Source organism: Thecamonas trahens (assembly GCF_000142905.1).
Source record: "Thecamonas trahens ATCC 50062 unplaced genomic scaffold supercont1.6, whole genome shotgun sequence".
In the NCBI taxonomy this organism is placed as follows: Eukaryota; order Apusomonadida; family Apusomonadidae; genus Thecamonas; species Thecamonas trahens.
In genome coordinates this window covers 134,125-152,361 of record NW_013657674.1, presented here as the reverse complement: position 1 = coordinate 152,361, position 18,237 = coordinate 134,125, and the positions used below count along the sequence as shown (strand labels likewise).

The 18,237-nt window shown below is 64.3% G+C and overlaps 6 protein-coding genes across 6 annotated transcripts; 4 read left to right on the top strand and 2 right to left on the bottom strand.

Moving 5' to 3' along the window:
- Positions 1-330: 330 nt before the first annotated feature.
- On the top strand, positions 331-4,455 carry AMSG_01497 (uncharacterized protein; the record flags this gene model as incomplete). Its single annotated transcript, XM_013906095.1, has 2 exons — positions 331-633; positions 663-4,455. 2 exons carry the CDS (start codon positions 331-333, stop codon positions 4,425-4,427), a joined length of 4,068 nt encoding a protein of 1,355 aa, XP_013761549.1. The 3' UTR covers positions 4,428-4,455.
- Positions 4,456-4,567: 112 nt separating this feature from the next.
- On the bottom strand, positions 4,568-11,339 carry AMSG_01496 (rRNA biogenesis protein RRP5; the record flags this gene model as incomplete). Its single annotated transcript, XM_013906094.1, has 2 exons — positions 4,568-5,708; positions 5,757-11,339. 2 exons carry the CDS (start codon positions 11,337-11,339, stop codon positions 4,590-4,592), a joined length of 6,702 nt encoding a protein of 2,233 aa, XP_013761548.1. The 3' UTR covers positions 4,568-4,589.
- A 306-nt stretch (positions 11,340-11,645) lies between these two features.
- Positions 11,646-14,047, top strand: AMSG_11653 (uncharacterized protein). The gene has a single exon (XM_013906309.1). The coding sequence runs from the start codon at positions 11,800-11,802 to the stop codon at positions 13,984-13,986; it is 2,187 nt and encodes a 728-aa protein (XP_013761763.1). The 5' UTR covers positions 11,646-11,799; the 3' UTR covers positions 13,987-14,047.
- Positions 14,048-14,114: 67 nt separating this feature from the next.
- AMSG_11652 (uncharacterized protein) lies at positions 14,115-14,980 on the top strand. The gene is made up of 2 exons (XM_013906308.1): positions 14,115-14,187; positions 14,380-14,980. Exons 1-2 carry the CDS (start codon positions 14,156-14,158, stop codon positions 14,771-14,773), a joined length of 426 nt encoding a protein of 141 aa, XP_013761762.1. The 5' UTR covers positions 14,115-14,155; the 3' UTR covers positions 14,774-14,980.
- A 286-nt stretch (positions 14,981-15,266) lies between these two features.
- Positions 15,267-17,001, top strand: AMSG_01494 (mitogen-activated protein kinase kinase kinase 1; the record flags this gene model as incomplete). Its single annotated transcript, XM_013906093.1, has 1 exon — positions 15,267-17,001. The coding sequence occupies one exon, from the start codon at positions 15,267-15,269 to the stop codon at positions 16,812-16,814; it is 1,548 nt and encodes a 515-aa protein (XP_013761547.1). The 3' UTR covers positions 16,815-17,001.
- On the bottom strand, positions 16,909-18,237 carry AMSG_01493 (vesicle-associated membrane protein 714; the record flags this gene model as incomplete). Its single annotated transcript, XM_013906092.1, has 2 exons — positions 18,177-18,237; positions 16,909-17,685 (listed from the first exon to the last, which is right to left on the bottom strand). The coding sequence occupies exons 1-2, from the start codon at positions 18,228-18,230 to the stop codon at positions 16,909-16,911; spliced, it is 831 nt and encodes a 276-aa protein (XP_013761546.1). The 5' UTR covers positions 18,231-18,237.

The window sequence follows — 18,237 nt, the reverse complement described above, 5'->3', positions numbered from 1 at the left end:
TCGTGTGCAGGCTGCAAGCAAAGGCTAGAGCCTGCAGAGCCCCGTGTGTCTGCTATGGGGAAAAAGGTGGTACGTGGCAAGGAAAGGCGCTCCGTGTGTGTGGGACGGCTTTCGACTCGCTCGCCGTGCGTGGCTGCTACGCCTGAAGTCGGCTGAGGCGGCAACGCGTGCCAATTTTTCAGCAACCCCAGGTGGGGACAGGTGACCGTGTTGAGGGTGGAGAGGCGGCGAGTGCGGGATGTAGGGCATGTGAGACTCATTGGGTGTGTGATGGTGGGTGTGGTGGGTGTGGTGGGTGTGTGGGTGTGCGGGTGTGTGGTGGGCGTGGGGATGGCGGGAGAGGACGACAGGCACAAGGAGCACTTTGTGTGCGTGGTCTGCGGCTCGTCGCTGTTGGGCACGCAGTACCATGAGCACGAGGGCTCGCCGTACTGCCACGCCGATTTCATGGGCACGTTTGCGCATCGGTGTGCGGGATGCAAAGAGTCTGTGTTTGGGGCGCATCTGACGGCGCTCGACCAGCACTGGCACACAGACTGTTTTGTGTGCACCACGTGCAGGCAGCCGTTTGCGTCGGGCCGGTACTTTACAGTCGACAACATGCCGTACTGCAGCGAGCACTACCACTCCAAGGTTGGCAGCGGTGCACAGCATGCTCGCAGGTCATCACGGACAACCATGTGTCGGCGCTCGGCGCCTCGTGGCATGCGCAGTGCTTCAACTGCTCGTCGTGCGGGTCAAATCTGACCGGCACGCTGTTTGCCTCGCGCAAGGGCAAGGCCGTGTGTAAGACGTGTGCCAACGCCGTGTCGCGCAAGCGCTCGCAGCGCATCATTGAGACGCTCAATGACATCCGGGCGTCTTCGCCGGCTCGGCCGGCCCCGGCGGCTAGGCTGCCGGACGAGGTTGTTGCCAAGCTCCGCGACCTGGGCAAGGCCTACGCGCGGACGGTGCGGACGGTGCTGACGGCGGTGACGGCCGAGGACGTCGGCACCATCAAGTCGAACATAGCAGCTGCCGTCAAGCCGGTCAAGGATCTCATCGGGACACTCCGCCAGGATGCGGCTACCGCCGCCAATGCCGAGATGCACGCGTCAACGCTGCAGACTGACGCTACTGCGCTGCTGACCCACGTCAAAGCCGTTTTTTCTGCCAAGGGCGAGGCTCTTGTTCCTGCGCTAGCGCTGCTCAAGAAGCTCCTTGTCAAGTTGACCGGGGACGTCAACGCGGTGGTCTCGTCGATGGCCGCGACCAACGCGCCTGGTGCGAGTGCAGCCGAGGAGAGAGAGAGCGAGAGTGAGAGCGCGGCTCGAGGACAAGCCGTGAGTTCCGAGCCGCCAAAGCGGGCGTCGGCAGTGCTCGATGAGGCACCAAGCGTCAAGTCTATGCTTGACCAGCAGTTGAGGTCGTTCCTTGTGGAGAACGCGGAGCTCTGCATCTACTTGACGCAGGCCGGCGCCGACGTCGACGACGTGGTGCCGGACGACGAGGCGGACGGTGGCGACGTAGACCCCAAGGCCATTTTGTTGGTGCGGCGGATGCTGAGATCGATGACAGCGATTGCAGCGACAACCGAAGTGCTTGACGAGCTGGACTGGACCGGCCCGCAGTCGCTGGCGGCCAAACTTGTGGAGGCGGCCAAGGCTGGGCGGGTGGCAGTGCGGGCCGAGGCGGAGCGGGCAGTGGCGGTTCAGCGATGCGCCAACGAGCTGCGCGAGCTGATTGCCTCGATTGTCGGCCCGTACCTCGACCCAGCAGACGAGCACGACGACTCCAAGCTCGAAGTCAAGGGCCCGATGGGCCTCAACCACCGGCTTGAGTCGTTTGGCGTCGGAACGGCCTCTCACGGCGCACACTCGCGATTCATCACCGACTGGCAAGACGCGTCCAAGTTTGAACCAAAGGCTGCGGTGAAGCACAACTCACGGCGTGCGGCGACGGTCAACCTCTCGTCGCTCGATGTCGACTTTGACTCGCCTGAGGGTCAGGCAGCGGTGGGCGCCATGACGGCGGCCAGCGCTGCCAACGGCGGGAGCAGCAAAGCGAGCGGGCGGAGTGGGCGCAAGGTTCCGGTCCGCAAGGGCCGCGACCGGCCGCTTCCGAGCGCCAAAGCCGACTTGCCTGGCTCGTCGAAGCGGAACAAGCAGCACCGGCGGCGCGCTGTGTCGATGTCGTTGTCGCTGCTGACGACGGCACGGCTTTCGGCGTCGATCGGATCGGTCCAGGAGAGCATCCAGCCGTTTGAGCTCGAGCTTCCAACAGCAGCGGCGACAACAGTGGAGACGCAGGAGCGGTCGCGGGTGCTGGACATCCAGAAGCTGATGGGCGACCTCGGAGACATTCTCGAGTCGGAGGATCTCTCGGCGGTGGCGTACACGGCCGAGTCGCTCGACGAGGTCTCGTCCGAGTCGGGCGAGACCGGGGTGGCGGTGGCTACGCCGGTGTCGGCCGCAGCGGCGACGGCAGTCACCGTCTCGCCGACTAAGGCTGGCCCGTCTTCGCCGGCGTCGGCGTCGGATGCCATCACTGCACGTGAGGTTGTGCTCCTCCCGCGGTCAAAGCGCGAGAACGTGGAAGAGCGGCTGGTCGACGAAGACACGGCGGCGTCGGGCGCGGCGTACCTGCCAGAGACGGTGCCGGCGGTGCGGACTGCACGCTCGCCGTCGATCTCGGCCAACGGAAAGCTCGAGCTCCACCCGCCGACCTCGGGCAAGCTGGTGCTCAAACGGGGCATGTTCAACAAGTGGAAGCGGCGGCACTTTCTACTCGAAAACGCCGTGCTCTACTTTATGAAGCTCAACGGGCGGACGGTCATCGACCGGCTGCCGGTGCCCGGGTGTGCGATCTCGCGATCGCCCGAGACCTCGCACTCACACGCGTTTTCGCTGACGACGCCCGAGGCGATGGGCGGCGACGTGGTGGTCTTCCGGGCTGAGGACGCGGCCGACAAGTCACGGTGGGTCAACGCGCTCGAGTCTGTGGCGGCCATGCCGACCTCGTGCATCAATGAGGCGCTGATGCGGCCGGTGACCAAGAAGCAGTCACGGATGACGCTCCGCAAGGGCAAGTCGTTCTCGCTGGCAGCCGGGCTGGCGGCAGCAGGATTGGCCAGCGCGCCGACGCTTGTCAAGCGCAAGGCCATTCTCGAGGGCGAGACTGAAGTCCTGGTTTACATCAACAACAAGGTGGAGGCCGGGACGCCCGAGAAGCTCATCTCGCTCCTGGTGTCCGAATCGGACCCGCCGCCGGGCTACGAGACGGTCTTCCTCCTATGCTTCCGGCACGCGATCAAGCCCAAGTTTGTGCTCGAGACAGTGATGGGCCGGTTCAACTGCGTGGCACCGGCCGGAGCCACCGGCCAGCAATTGGCGTACGTCTCGACGTGGCGGCCGATCATCCAGACACGGGCCATCGACTTTGTCATGCACTGGGTGGAGAACAACTGGTACGACTTTCACGACGACGAGGTCATGGTCATGGGCGTCATGAACTTTGTCTCGCTCGTCCGCGAGGTCGGTGACTCGGACGACATCCGGGCACGGGCCGAGCAGATCGATGCCCTCATCGAGGCCAAGATTACAGAGTTTGACGGGTACAAGGAGGCCAAGCTCGAGGGCCCGTCGGGCGGCATCGCCCACGAGTGGGGAAAGCTCGTCGAGTACGACGCCGTCGAACTCGCTCGCAACTACACGCTGTTTGAGATGGAGAAGTTTGTGGCCGTCCGCCCGGAAGAGTTCACCGTCCAGATGTGGGGCGACAAGTCCAAGGGCTTCCTCCGGGTGTACTCGGAGAACCTCTCTGCGTTTGTCGACTCGTTCAACCACGTCTCGTACTGGGTGGCGTCGGAGATCTGCCTCATGCCCGACCTCAAGAAGCGCGTTGCCATTCTCAAGCACATCATCACGCTCGGAAAGGAGTTCTACGACCACCGCAACTTTAACGGCCTCATGGCCGTCATCTCGGGCCTCAACCTTGCGTCAGTCCAGCGGCTCAAAAAGACCTGGGCCGGCCTCCCCTCCAAGTCGCTCGCCACGCTTCACCAGCTGGAGGCCGTCATGTCGCCCAAGTCCAACTACGCGCACTACCGCGACCTGCTCTCCGATACCTCACCAGCTGTGCCATTCTTTGGCCTGCTCCTCAAGGACCTCACCTTCCTCGATGATGGCAACCCGAAGCGGATCGACGGCACTGCGCTCGTCAACTTTGACAAGTGGCGCACGATCGCCACCGCCATCCTCTCTATCTGCAAGTTCCAGGACTCGGAGTTTGACTTTGTCGCCGACGATGACGTCACCACCTACCTCAAGTCGTGCCTCATTGTCGACGACCGCCCACTGTACTCGTACTCGCTGCTGTGCGAGCCGCGCGGCCAAGCCGAGGACTCGGCGTCGCAGCGGCTCATCGAAAAGTGGGCTGCTGCCTCGTAGTAGTCACTTCCCGGTCTAGGGATATCATTCTTGCGTGTGCATCACCCATCCTGTAGCGTCGTTGCAAACAAAGTCGAGCGTGGTTGCTCAAGTGCTCGTGTCCACTCGCCATAGTGTGTTGAACACCACATCGCGAGACATTATTTTGCACCAATACGGGATTTACTCTTCGTCGTGCTTGGCCTTCCATGCCTCGACAAAGGCCTGCGCCTTCTCGCGGACGCCGGCCTGCTTGCGCTCGTCGCCGTGCTCGGCCTCAAAGGCGAGGTAGCGGGCAAAGACCTTGCGCATCTTGGCAAGCGGGAGCGGGAGCAGGATCATGCGGTCGAAGATCTTGCGGATGCGCTTCTTCGAGCCGTGCTTGGTCTCCATGTCGACGTACACGTTCCACACGTCGAGCCGCTTCGGCTTGGACGCCAGTACGTCCTCGAGCAGCGTGCGTCCGCGCTCTGGTGAGCCAAACTTGAACTCGAGCGTCGCGCACTTGGTCACCAGGTTGGTGTGCTTGGTCTTGGGCACCGACTGCATCGCGCGCTGCAAGACAGAGCGCGCCTCGTCGGCGCTGGCGTGCCGGAGCTTGAACATGAAGAACCCGGTCCACGCCCGCGAGTAGGCCTTGCCAAACTGGCGGACGGTGATGTCCCACAGCGCGTCGGCCTCCTCCCACTTGGACGACGCCTCGTACACCTCCAGCAGCTTCTCGTGGATGGTGAACGCGTCGTTGTATTTGACTGCGCGCTTGAAGACCTTGTTGAGCGAGCCCTGCGTGCCGTGCATGTTCTCGAGGTTGAGGTACGCCACCCACACGTTGAGCTTATCGGTCTCCTCCTTGAACGAGATCGTCTTGAGTGCCTTCTCAGCAACCTCGCGCGCCTCGGCAATCTGCGTCTGCGAGAGATGGAACGCCATCAGCTGGATCCACAGCATCGACGAGTTGGGCGATGCCAACAGCAGCCGCTCAAACTCGTCCACAGACTCGGGCGCCTTGGACGCATCCACAAGCGCAGCCTCGAGCGCCCGCGTCTGTGCCTCCTCGGCACGCTGCTTCTTCTTGGCCGCCGCACGCTTCTCGCGCCGCGTCGCGTTCCGTCCACCAGCAACGTCCATCTCGCCCTCCATCACCACCGACGATGACGACGACGACGAGGACGAGGAGGAGGAGGAGGAGGAGGAGGAGGAGGAGGAGGAGGCCGAGCCAGACGAGGAGGAGGCCGAGCCTGAGCTTGACGAACCACGCTTCGACTTCTTCGTCTTGGCCTTGGCCTTAGCCTTGGCCTTGGCCTTAGCCTTGGCCTTAGCCTTGGCCTTAGCCTTGGCCTTGGCCTTAGCCTTGGCCTTCGACTTGACCGCCGCCTTTGTGCCCATACCAGCCAGGAGGCGGGTGAGCAGGTTAGGGTCTGAGGCCGGGTCGAGATCAGCGTCAGCAAACAGATCCGAGCCGTCGGCGCCGATGAACGAGGCCGAGTCGGACGAGTGCGAGTCTGAAGCCGCCGAGCCGGACGAAGCGTCGTCGGACGAGGCCGAGGCCGAGCCGGACTCGTCCATGTCGGCAAGGCCCGAGCGGAGGGCGGCCATGTCGTCGGACGACGAGTCAGCGTCGGCGTCGAGGAGCTTGACAGCGCCCTGGACCTCCATGTCGGCGACGTCCGAGTCCGAGCCGGAGCCGTCCGAGCCCGAGCCGTCCGAGTCGGAGCCGTCCATGTCGATCACCTCCGAGGCCGAGCCGGAACCCGAGTCCGAGTCCGAGTCCGACTCGTCGTCGTTGACAAAGTACTGCGGCTTGAGGCCAAGCGAGACGCGGTTGCGCTCGCGGTCGACCTTCAGCACCAGCGCCCGCACGTGGTCGCCCGGCGAGTACAGCGCCGAAATGTCGGTGACCCGAGTGTTGGAGAGCTCCGAAATGTGGGCCATGCCCGAGACCGACGAGTTGTTGATGCGAATAAAGACACCGTAGGTCGCAACCTGCGAGACAACGCCCGAGACCCGCTTGCCGGCCTTGAGGGTATGGATAGTAATCTCACGCTCGTTGCCGGTCGCGCCGACTGCGGACGTCTTGAGCGTGACGTTGACAAAGCCCGCTACAGGATCGATCGACAACACACGCCCAATGACATGCATGCCTCTGGGAAAGGCCGACTTGAGGTCCTTGATGTAGGCGTCGGTCATGTCACGGAGGAGGACCCGCCCGTTGAGGCGGTCGCCGAGCGTAATGAACGCACCCTTGTTGGTCACATCCTCAATGTACGCATGGACGAGCTGGCCCTTGACAAGCTGGTTGACCGAGGTGTACTCGGGCATGGGCGTGGTAAGCACCTCCTTGGCGGTGAGCTCCGCAAGCTTGGCCGACCGCGCCTGCGTCGGCACGAGGCCCTCGAGCGGGTTCTCCAGCCGCGAGGGGCGAAGCGAGACGCGAGCCACAAACGACGACGTCTCCATGTTCTCGGGTGGGCCGACGCGGACAATAGCCACGATCCGGACCTCGCCGGTGGTAAACGACTTGATGACCTCGCCGCCCCACACGTCAGAGAGCTGCGAAAGCGGAGCAACAACGACCTCACCCGAGCCGATGACGAGCGAGACAAAGACGGAGGTGACCGCCATGACCCGTGCCGGCACCAGCATGCCCTCGCGCAGCTCGGCATCGGCTGGCGAGAGGAGCGAGAGGCTCACACCAACCTTGTCCGTCACGTCGGTGACGTAGACGTCGACGGCCGAACCCGGCGCGTACTTGCGAGCAAACGACGAGTCGGCAACGTCCTCGGCGGGCATCTGCAGGATGTCCACCCGGCCGCGCGACATGCAGTCGAGAGCAACCCACATGCACGCCTCGTCGCAGCCCTGCACAAAGCCGGTCAGCTTGTCGCCACGCTTCAGTTTGTGAACCTTGACCAGGTGCTTGGTCGAGATCTTGCCGTCAGGCTTGGCCAGCACCGCCGGCCGCATAGTGAGCTCGATGGCCTGGCGCTTCTTGGTCCTGCTGCGGCCAGTCACGGCGAGGCCGCCCGAGCCCATGCGCTCGTTGAAGGCGAGGACCTTGGCCTCGACCAGCGAGCCAAGCTCAATGTCGGCAAACGGGAACGACGGCGCCAGCGTCGTCGCCTTGTCTGGCAGCTCGTCAAAGACCTCGGTCGAGTGGACACGAGCCTTGACCTTGCGCCCGAGCCGGACCTCGATCTGGTTGGCAAACTTCTTGAGAACCCGCCCGACAACACGGTCGCCGATGGTAAGGTCGGCTGCGGTCACCACGTCGGTCGGCGAGGCAACGGCACCGGTCGAGAGCGTCAGCGTCTTGTTCCCGGCATCACCGAACGAGCCGCTGGACTTGCGCGCCGAAGACACGCGCGTGACGTCGATCTCGGGCGCGGCAAAGACAATGGCGCTGTTCCCGACGCCAGCCTGGAGTGTGACTGTGCCGGAAGCACCGGCGACCGGGAGAGCCTCCAGTCGCTGCGTGCGCAGGCGACCGAGATGGGTCACAGCCGGGGTCTTGCCGGACGCCTCGTCGCCGTCGTCGTCATCGTTGTCGTCCGAACCCGAGTCGAGAGAGCCGGCAGCCTTGCTGACCAGAACCGCATCGTTGTAGCCGACAAGCGGAACGTAGCCGATGGCGTCAGAGGTGGTGACCACGGCATAGCACGGCTTGATGAGCTGGACAGTGGCCTTCACGCTTCCGCCCTCGACGGAAGCAGCAGCCTTGTCCTTGCCCTTGCCCTTGCCCTTGCCCTTCTTCGACTTGCGTGAGGTCGAGGTGCGGGCGGCAGCAAGGCTGGCGTAGTCGGCAACAAACTCGGCGCCCTCAAGCGAGTCGGCAAGCGAAAGGTCGGCGATGGCCGACGTAGGGTCAAAGTCGAGGACGAGACCCTCGACAACAGAGCCAGGGACCACCGCCGACGACCCGGTCTGAGAGGTACTGGTAAATCCGGAAATAGTGGTTGTGGACGTCGGGTCGGATGCGTGGGCCTCGTCGAACGAGGTAATGAGGCCGGTGGGAAGGATGTGCTTGACGGTGGCGGTTCGCGGGAGGCCGGGAACCAGGTTGGGGATGTCAGAGGCGGCGGAGAGCGCAGCGCGGCGGGCGAGGAGGCCACGCATCCAGCGCGACGAGGAGGCAAGGACTGCGCCAGTGGCCATGGAACCGGTCGCGCGCTGGGTCTCGAGGTCGAGCTCGGTGAGCTCAAAGGCGACGGTGCTGTGGGTGGGGACGACCGAGTCAATGTCGTCAACATAATAGCCGCCAAACAGGATGTTCTTGATCGGAATGAGGACGTTGACGTCGTTGGCGAGCGTGACAAAGGCACCGTAGGTGGCGCAGCCAGAGACGGTTCCGGTGTAGACCTCGCCAATCTGCATGTCGGCCAGCGACGCCGGGAGCGGGCCAGCGACGTCCGACTCCTTGATCGAGAGCTGGAGCGAGTATCGCGACTGCTCGATGACGTTGCTGATGATGCGGAGGGCAGGGAAGATGTCGGCGCGCCACGGGCCGACCTGCAGCGCCGAGCGGGTAGCCTCAAACATCTCCGGGTAGTCGGTGACGCGGTACGAGGCGATCGAGGCGATGACGGGCGGGGCGCCGTCGTCGCGGGTGATCGAGACAACGACAGTCCGCGGCTTGATCTCGACAACGTCGACGGTGCAGTGGACACCCGGGGTGATGAGCTCGCCGGCGTGGAAGGTCTTGAGGGTCTTGTAGAGCTTGGCGGCAAGCGGGGCACGCGACGCGCCGCGCGCCTCGAGCTTCATCTTCTCCTGCCTCTCGGTGCGGAGGAACGAGATGGGGATGGGGACGCCAGCCGTGATGTCTTCGGGGTTAAAGGCGAGGACGCGCGCCGAGACAACCTGGCCGACGTTGAAGATGTCGGACGGGATTTCGATGTACGAAGCGGCGAGATGCGAGGGGCGGACGATGCCAAAGACGTCGCCGTAAAACGCAACATAGACGCCGGAGCGATTGTCAACCTTGGTGATGACACCCGAGACGAGCGAGTTGATGAGGGAGGCGGCCTCGTCAATCGACTTGAGCACCGGATACTGAGCCTTGAGCAGCGAGGGCTTGGCGGTGAGCGCAACGCGCGGGCCAGAGATGCGGAGGACGGCGCCGGAAAAGTGAGCCCCAACCTTGAGGCGAGCCGTGGCGTCCGAGACATAGACGTCGGCAAGGTGGGCGCGGGTGACCGACGCGACACAGAACGGCGAGAGACGAACCTGGACGTACTCGGGCTCGACGACGATGACCTCTCCCGTGACCGGGGCGCCGATCTCGAGCTCCGAGGCAAAGAGGAACGGAGCCTTGACCAGAGCCGGCGCGCAGGCAACCTTGAAGATGGCCTGGATGTGCGAGTAGGCAATGACACGGACCGAGACGGTCGATCCCGGGCCAAAGCGCTCCTGCAAGTCGGCGTAGCTGGCGATGGAGCGATCGTTGTTGATGAAGGTCGGGGGGACGAGGGCGGGCGAGACGGCGGTGGGTGTGTCGTCGGTTTCGTCGTCGTCGCTGGCGGGGCCGGCGGCAGAAGGGAGAGGAAGGGCGACGATGAGGCCAAGCGGTGAGACGCGGACGACGGTGACGTCGTCGTAGACAGCGCCGCGGGTGATGGCGTCGGGCGAGGCTGGCGGCTCAAAGTTGACGACGGCCTTGGCAATGGAGAGGCCGATGCCAGTACCGTCCTGCTTGAAGATGATGACGCGGGCATTGATGGTTTTGCCGACCGAGTAGGCGGCAGGGTCGACGAGGCCCATCTCCTCGACATGGAGGGTGGCCTTGAGGAAGCCGAGGATGGAGACGACGAGGCCATAATCGTTTGCGGCGACGATGGTGGCCTTGACGCGGGCACCGACGTTGACGGCGTCGAGGGTGAGGTCTTCGTGCGGCTCGGTGATGGTGCGGAGGGCGAGCGGGCGGAGCGGGATGACGCCCGCGGTGGAGGTCTCGTTGAGGTTGATCATGGAAAAGTATGCAGCCTGGCCCTCGACGTACTCGATGTTCTTGGCGTCGGACTTGAGGAGGAAGCCCGAGACGTGCGGGATGCCAAAGGAGATGACGTAACCGTGGTCCTCAACCGAAGTCACGGCACCCCAAACGTTCGAGTCGGGGACGATGGCGGAGGAGGTGAGGCGGGCGTTGACGAGGCGCGGCTCGAGGGTGATGGCGACACGGCGGCTGGAGGTGGTGTCGACCTCGGAAATGACACCAGCAACGTAGGTGCCGGGCGCGTAGAGGTCGGTGAGGTCGACCCAGGTCTCTGCGGCGTCATCGCCAGCCTCCTCTGCGGCGGCGATGCGCTGGAGCTTGGCAGTGAGGGCGGAAGAGACTTCGGTGATAGAGACGCGTGCGGTGATACCCGAGGGGAGCGAGACAGACATGTGCATGGGGGAGACCGAGACGACGACGCCGAGGACGGTGGTGCCGACGGCGAGACCCTCGCGGCTCCGCAGCGAGACCATGTGGACATTCTCAGTCGAGTCTGAGGCGGCCGAGGGGCGCAGGGCGGCGATGTTCTCCTCGACAGCAGCGTCAGTGTCCTCGACGTCGTGCAGGTCGTCGCGGAGGAAGCCTGGGACAAAGCCACCGGCGCCGACGGGCAGAGTGGTCTTGCCAGCGCGGAGGACGGCGGCCGGGACGGCGCCAGCGGCCTCTGCAGCAGCATCGCGGGCAGCCTGCTCGCGGATGAGGCGGCGTTCGAGCGGGGTCAGCACGGCGGTGGTGCCACGGACAAACGAGCCTGCGCCAGTGGCGGCCTTCTTCTTCTTCTTGCGCTTCCGGGGAGGGCCCTCGCCGACGGCGGATGAAACATCTGCGCCATCCTCTGCCCGGGGGAAGGCAGCGACCGACGCAGGCGCCTCCTCAACCTCACGGCGGCGCTTGCTGCCGGTCTTGGCCTTTTTCTTCTTGCCCTTGTGCTTTGAGGACGCCATGGGAGGGTGGGGGTCGAGTGTTGCACCGATTGATGGGGAGGTGGAGAGTGAGAGGGGGTGACGGGTGCTGGCTGCTGCCGCCGAGTGGGAGGGATGGGAAGATTTCGGAGATGGGCCGCGCTGGGCTGAGGTGTCCGAGTATTGGACGGAGGTGATTTGGCTTTTGGGGGATTGGGTGGGGAAGGGGGGGCTGGGGAGGGGGGGGGGATGGGCTATGATACAGCGGTGGGTGATTGGGGGGATATGGGCTGTTGGGATAGGGTGGTGGTGGTGGTGGACACAGCGGCAGTTAGTGTGGATGGTGGTGGATGGGGTGGTGGCATGGCTGTGGCTGCTGTGATTCAAACTTGTTCCAAAATGATCACAGGCAGCAGCAGCCGAAGTGGTGGACAGGTCGCACTATGGCGTAGTCACCACTCTGACACACATCTCCACAACTCAGTGACGGAGAAGCAAAGCAATGGCCAGCCGCAAGTACACGTACCCGGCGTGTCGGAGAGACGAACAGGTGGTGGAGACATTGTTCGAGACTCCGGTGGCTGACCCCTACCGCCACCTGGAGGACCCTGACGCCGAGGAGACGGCGACGTTTGTGGCGGAGCAGAACAAGGTAACGTCGGCGTATCTGGAGCAGTGCGCAGGACGCGAGCGGCTGGTGGAGAAGATGACGGCAGCGTACGACTACCCCAAGGCCGGCGTGCCCTTCCGCAAGGGCCCGGCCTACTACCGCCACCGCAACTCGGGCCTCCAGAACCAGTACGTCATGTACAAGGCCGACGCGCTCGACACGCCCGCGAACGACTGGTCCGTCTTCCTCGACGTCAACACGCTCTCCGACGATGGCACGGCCGCCCTCCGTGCATCGGCCTTCTCGCATGACGGCTCGCTCTTTGCTTACGGCATCTCGCGCGGCGGCTCCGACTGGCAGACCGTGGCCTTCAAGGACGCTGCCACCGGCGCCGAGCTCGACGACTCGCTCGAGTGGGTCAAGTTCTCCGGCTACACCTTTACCCACGACAACGCCGGCGTGTTCTACTCACGCTACGACGCGCCGGCTTCGCTGACTAGCGCCGCGGTCGCCTCTTCGGCCGACAACGCCGCCGGCACCGAGACTGACAAGCTCGAGTTCCAGAAGGTCTACTACCACGCCATGGGCACGCCGCAGGCCGATGACAAGCTCGTGTATCACGACGCCACCGTCGCCGACCAGTTTTACGGCGTCAACCTCTCCGACGATGGACTCACCGTCATCCTCTCCATCTCGTCCGGCTGCGACCCGGTGAACAAGGTGTACATCGCCCCGCTTGCGGACGTCCTCGCCGCCCCATCGGCCGCAGACATTGCGTGGAACAAGCTTGTTGACAACTTTGAGGCCGGCTACGACTTTGTCGCCAACGACGGGCCGGTCTTTTACTTTAAGACCAACCTCGACGCGCCACGCTACCGGGTCGTCTCGCTCGACACCTCGGTGGCCATTCCCGAGCCGGCCACCACGCCGCGGGACGCGTTCACCGAGCTCGTCCCGCAGTCGACTACTGGTGACGTGCTCCAGTTTGCTATGGCTGTCGGCGCTGACAAGCTCGTCGTCTCGTGGATGCGCGACGTCAAGGAGATCCTGGAGATTTTCGAGCTTGCGTCGGGCACCCGCATCGCCGACGTCCCACTGCCGGGCGTCGGGACCGTGGCGTCGGTCTCGGGCGCGCGCCAGTACGAGACCTTTACCTTTAAGTTTGTCTCGTTCCTCTACCCGGGCTCGTCGTTCGAGTACAGCCTTTCTTCCGGTGAGGCCCGCCTCATCGACTCGACCGAGGTGCCTGGCTTTGACCTCGACGCGTACACCGCCACCCAGGAGTTCTACTACTCCAAGGACGGGACTCGCATTCCCATGTTTGTCATTGCACCCAAGGACCTTGTCCGCGATGGCTCGGCGCCCGCCCTCCTCTACGGCTACGGCGGCTTCAACATCTCGCTCACGCCCTACTTTTCTGTCTTCCGCCTCATCTTTGTCTCTGAGTTCAAGGGCGTCCTCGCCATCGCCAACATCCGCGGCGGTGGCGAGTACGGCGAGGAGTGGCACAAGGCCGGCTCGCTTGGCAACAAGCGCAACTGTTTCGACGACTTTGCCGCCGCTGCCACCCACCTCTTTGACGCAGGCTACACCTCGGCCCCACGCCTCGCTATCAACGGTGGCTCCAACGGCGGCCTCCTCGTCGCCGCGTGCTTCAACCAGTTCCCGCACCTCTTTGGCGCCGCCGTCGCTGACGTCGGCGTCCTCGACATGCTCCGCTTCCACAAGTTCTCCGTCGGCTCGGCGTGGTGCTCCGACTACGGCAACGCCGAGGCCACCGAGCGCGAGTTCCGCGTCCTCCACGCGTACTCGCCACTCCACAACGTGCGTGCCCCGGCCTCTGGCTACGTCCCGGCCCTCCTTCTCACCACAGGCGATCACGACGACCGCGTCGTCCCGCTTCACTCGCTCAAGTTTATCGCACAGGTCCAGCACACCCTCGGCCACCTCGACGCCCCGCTCATGATCCGCGTCGAGGTGAAGGCTGGCCATGGTGCCGGCAAGCCGACCTCCAAGATCATCGAGGAGGCCGCCGACAAGTACGCCTTTATGGCGCTTGCTCTTGACGTCGAGCTCTGAACATGGTCCGGAGTTTGGGACGTGCAGCGTGTTGTTGTCCATAAAGTGAGTCGGCCTGGGATTGTGGGAGGGAGGGGGTGGGAGCTGCGGAGAGCGGGGGCGGGATCGGCACAGACGAACACCCGACTCGTACCCGTTGACCTCGACCCGGCTGTTCTGGGTGCAGTGAATGCTCTCGTCGTCTTCAAAGATGTCTTTGCGGTATGGGTATTGTATATGTGCAGAGGGGAGGAATGGAAAGGGGGAGGGGGGAGGTGGTGGTGGTGTCGAGGCACCGAGTCCGGCTTCCACCGCCGGCGTGGCGAATGGCCCGGGGAGGAGCGGCGGGTGGAGAGACCAGACTGCGACTCACAGCGGAATGGTGGTGGTTATGGGGTGTTGGTGAGAGGGTAGTGATGCCACTGGTGCGCGTGCGGCGCGGTCGGCGCTGTTTGGGGCACGGCGCGAGGGTGATGATGAGGCGCAGCGGGCGTTCGCCTCGCGCAACCTGGACATGCAGGTCCAGCAGAACGACGCAGAGATCCAGGCCATTGCGTCCAAGGTCTCCACGGTCAAGCACATCTCCATCGAGATGCGGTCGATTCTCGGCCAGCAGCTCGACGACATCGAGGATCTGGACGGCTCGATGACGTCGGCCAACTCGATGCTGGGGAGGACCATGAACCGCCTCTCGGACATGATCGCCACTGGCGGCTCACGCAACATCTGCTACCTCGCACTCTTTATGGTTGCCATCTTCTTTGTCCTCTACTCGCTCTTCCAGTACTTTCGCGCTTCCGAGGCCTAGCCGCCTTCTCCAGTCTGCTGCGCATTGCTCGCGCCGCGGTTGCCATGGAGGTTGGAGCTGTGAGGCAATGACCACAAGTCACCTATCATGGAGAAAAGGAAAGGGGGGATGAAGACCAAAGAGGCTGATCTCTCGAGTCTTCTTGTTGGCGGCCGTCGAGCTGCAGCCACGCACCCGGCGGTCTCGTAAACATGAGTGCCACCGCCACCACCACCACCACCACCACCACCACCACCACCACCACCACCATAATCACCACTATCACCACCGCCACTGCCATCATCCCCTTTACTTGCACTCGCGCTTGCATCGGGGCCCAGTATCTGACGTGGCCGGGAGAAGCGCGCGGGCGATGGCGGTAATCATGACATGTCGGCCTGGCGCACGTTGGCGCCCACGGCGGCAGACCCGCCGCGCGGCGACACCCCGCCGACGACCACGGGGCTGGGGCACTTGACTCCACCAAACCGTCTCTGTCTCTGTCTCTCTCTGCATGGCGCGGGTGGTGCCGTACCGTGTCCGGCCACCGGCCTCGTTTGCCCGCACCCTCGAGGCGGCGTGTGCGGCGCGGTTCTTCCTCGTCGACGCCCCCGGGCCGACCTCGTTTGTGCTGCAGCCGCGCGAGGCGGGCGAGGAGCCGCAGGGCGATCGGGCCAGTGATCGAGCTGGAGCGGGTGGTGGTGCGCGTAGGCAGGGAGCGGCAAGGGTCAAGGTCATGCTCGGCAACAGCCACATGTGCTCGTGTCCGGGAGCACGCCGGGCGCGGCGGAGGGCGGGGCCGGCGGCGGAGCCTTGTCTGCACATTGTCTACGTTCTCATCAAGCTCTGCGGGATTGATGCCGATGAGCCGCTGCTGTGGCAGCTGGCGCTAGTAGATGCCGAGCTCGACAAGGTCTCGGCGGGCAGGTTGCGGGTGGTGGCTGGTGCCGACGCAGATAGCGACAGTGGCCAGGCCGGCGCGCCGGCGAGTTCGAGTCGCCGCGTAGAGCCTGCTGTAGAGAGTGTGTCCCATCGCGCGATCGAAGCCGGCGCAGTGTGCCCGATCTGCCAGGACGAGTACGCTGAAGGCACGCATGTTGTGTTTTGCGCCTTTGGCTGCGGCAACTCGGTCCATGCACAGTGCATGAAGGTGTGGGCCGAGTACAAGCTCGCGTCAGAGAGCCAGGTCAACTGTCCGTTCTGCCGCGAAAGCTGGCCGCTGTACCAAACGCCGGGTGTACTCGGCGAAGGCGGCGTCGTAGTGGCGACCGCCGACGACGCACCGGCGGTCCATGCCGGGACCCGCTGCTCGGCCTGCCGGTCGACGCCGATCCGTGGCCTGCGATTCCGCTGCGCCATGTGCGCAACGCCAACAAACCTGTGCGCAGGCTGCTTTCACGCCGGCGCCCACCCACATCACTCGGTCTTTGACTGCAAGCACGAGCCGGGTGATGTGTTTGTCCGGGCACCGATGCGTCGCGGGCTCGGGGCGCCGCCGCCGCGCCGCGCAACGCCATCGCCAGCCCTCGATCCAGAGCTGGTCGCCGATCTCCAGAGCCGCGAGCTTTCATCTGAGGACTACAATCTCTTGCTTCAGCTCGATGAGCAGAGACCCGGGCATGCTGCAGCAGGCACGAGTTCAGGCAGCTCTGCCCGCGAGCTGGAACGTGTCATTGCAGCGCGACGGCGCAATGCACGAGCGAGCCGTGCGCGAGAGAGAGCGGCGGCGGCGCGGCGACGAGCGCCGCCCGTCCGGCCGCGGGTCGACCTTCCACCGCTTGCAGTCTCAGCAACCGCCATCGGCGCTGCGACAACAGGCGATGGCGCAGCGGCGGCGGCATCGGCTCGGCCCGGCGAGGCTGTTGGTCGGGCGCGGCGGGCGCGCGCACAAAATGCGTACCTGCGGCATCGAACGGGGTACTCTGCTCGAAGCGCGCGGAACATGCTCGCGCGGGCGCGGGCAGACCTGGACGCAGCGGTGGGTCGGAGAAGTGGCGGAGCCGAGGGAGGAGCCTATGGGACCAGCGGGGTTGGGCTCTCGATCCGCGGGCTGCAGCTCTGAGCTCTCGCTTCAGCCCATCCGGTGCGATGGCGTGGTTTCCACGAAACGCACGGCGCATCCACACACATGTTGTTCACTTTGAGGCGCGCCACACTTATGCGAGGACGGCCGTCGCGTTTGCAGTCGGTGGCGGCGGCGATGCTGGGGCGGGCACTGGCGCTGGGGCAGGGGTGGGCGCCGGGGTAGGCGCCGGGGCGGGGGTGGGCGGTGGGGATGGTGCGGGCGCGGGCGCGGGCGCGGGCACAACCTTTGACGAGTGGTGGACGCACTTGTTGAGCGCGGGACCGCCGCAAGCAAAGGCGAGGATGACGTAAACGATGACAAAGCAGAGGAGGATGAGGATGCAGCACCACTTCTTGTCCTGCCACCACATCTTGCGCTTGAGCTGAACCGCCGACTTTTTGTACTTGAACGAGGTGGTGTCGAGACGCTCGGTCTTGTCGACGAGCACCTCGATCTTCTGGCCACGATCAAGTACCTTGTCAATGTTCTGGACCATGATGCCGCGAACCTCGTCGACCTGCGACTTGACGCGCTTGATCGAGTCTGCGTTGGGGTCGTACGAAAAGTAGTCCATGCGCTGACGTAGGACGCCGCGGAAGCGGTCGTTCATGCCGTAAGGCGCCGCACGGTCGCCCTCGCGGCCAAATTCCTGGCCCCAGCGCTTGGCAATGTCGGAGAGAAAGCCGAAGGCCAGGCGGCGATCCATGTCCGCCGACGCTGCGCAGAGGAAGGTCAGCGCCTCGGTCCGCGAGTAGTGGTACATGAACTCACCCTTGGAGTACGACTGCAAGTTTCCACGGCTCACATCCACTCCGGCGAGGATGTCGCCAGCGGTACGTGCGACGTCAGCCGGCGCGCCCGACTCGGCCTGTTTCCGCAATCGAGCCATCGTCGCACCGTTGAGCAAGCAAGCCGTCGAGCAAGCAAGCCGTCGAGCAAGCAAGCCGTCGAGCAAGCAAGCCGTCGAGCAAGCAAGCCGTCGAGCAAGCAAGCCGTCGAGCAAGCAAGCCGTCGAGCAAGCAAGCCGTCGAGCAAGCAAGCCACCATCACCGTCGAAAATTACAGAGGTTAGCGGCAGCACAATCACGCCATGCGCAACCAGACCGTCCCCGTGTAGCAGCCGGACCGAGCCGATTGGTCAGCCCACATCGAAGCAGACACACACATACACACACACACACACACACATACACATACACACATACACATACGTGCAAACAAGCACACGCATGACCAAACATACATGCATTCCATGAGTCATGTCCGCCATACCCACCACCTCGTCTTCCCTCCACCCCCACTACCCCCACCCCTTCCCCTCACCCCCTCCCTCTCTTCCCATCCCCCCTGCACACGTACATGCTCAGCAAGCACAGTGGTGTCCCGTGCCACAAGCGAGTAGAAGATGGGCATGGTGGAG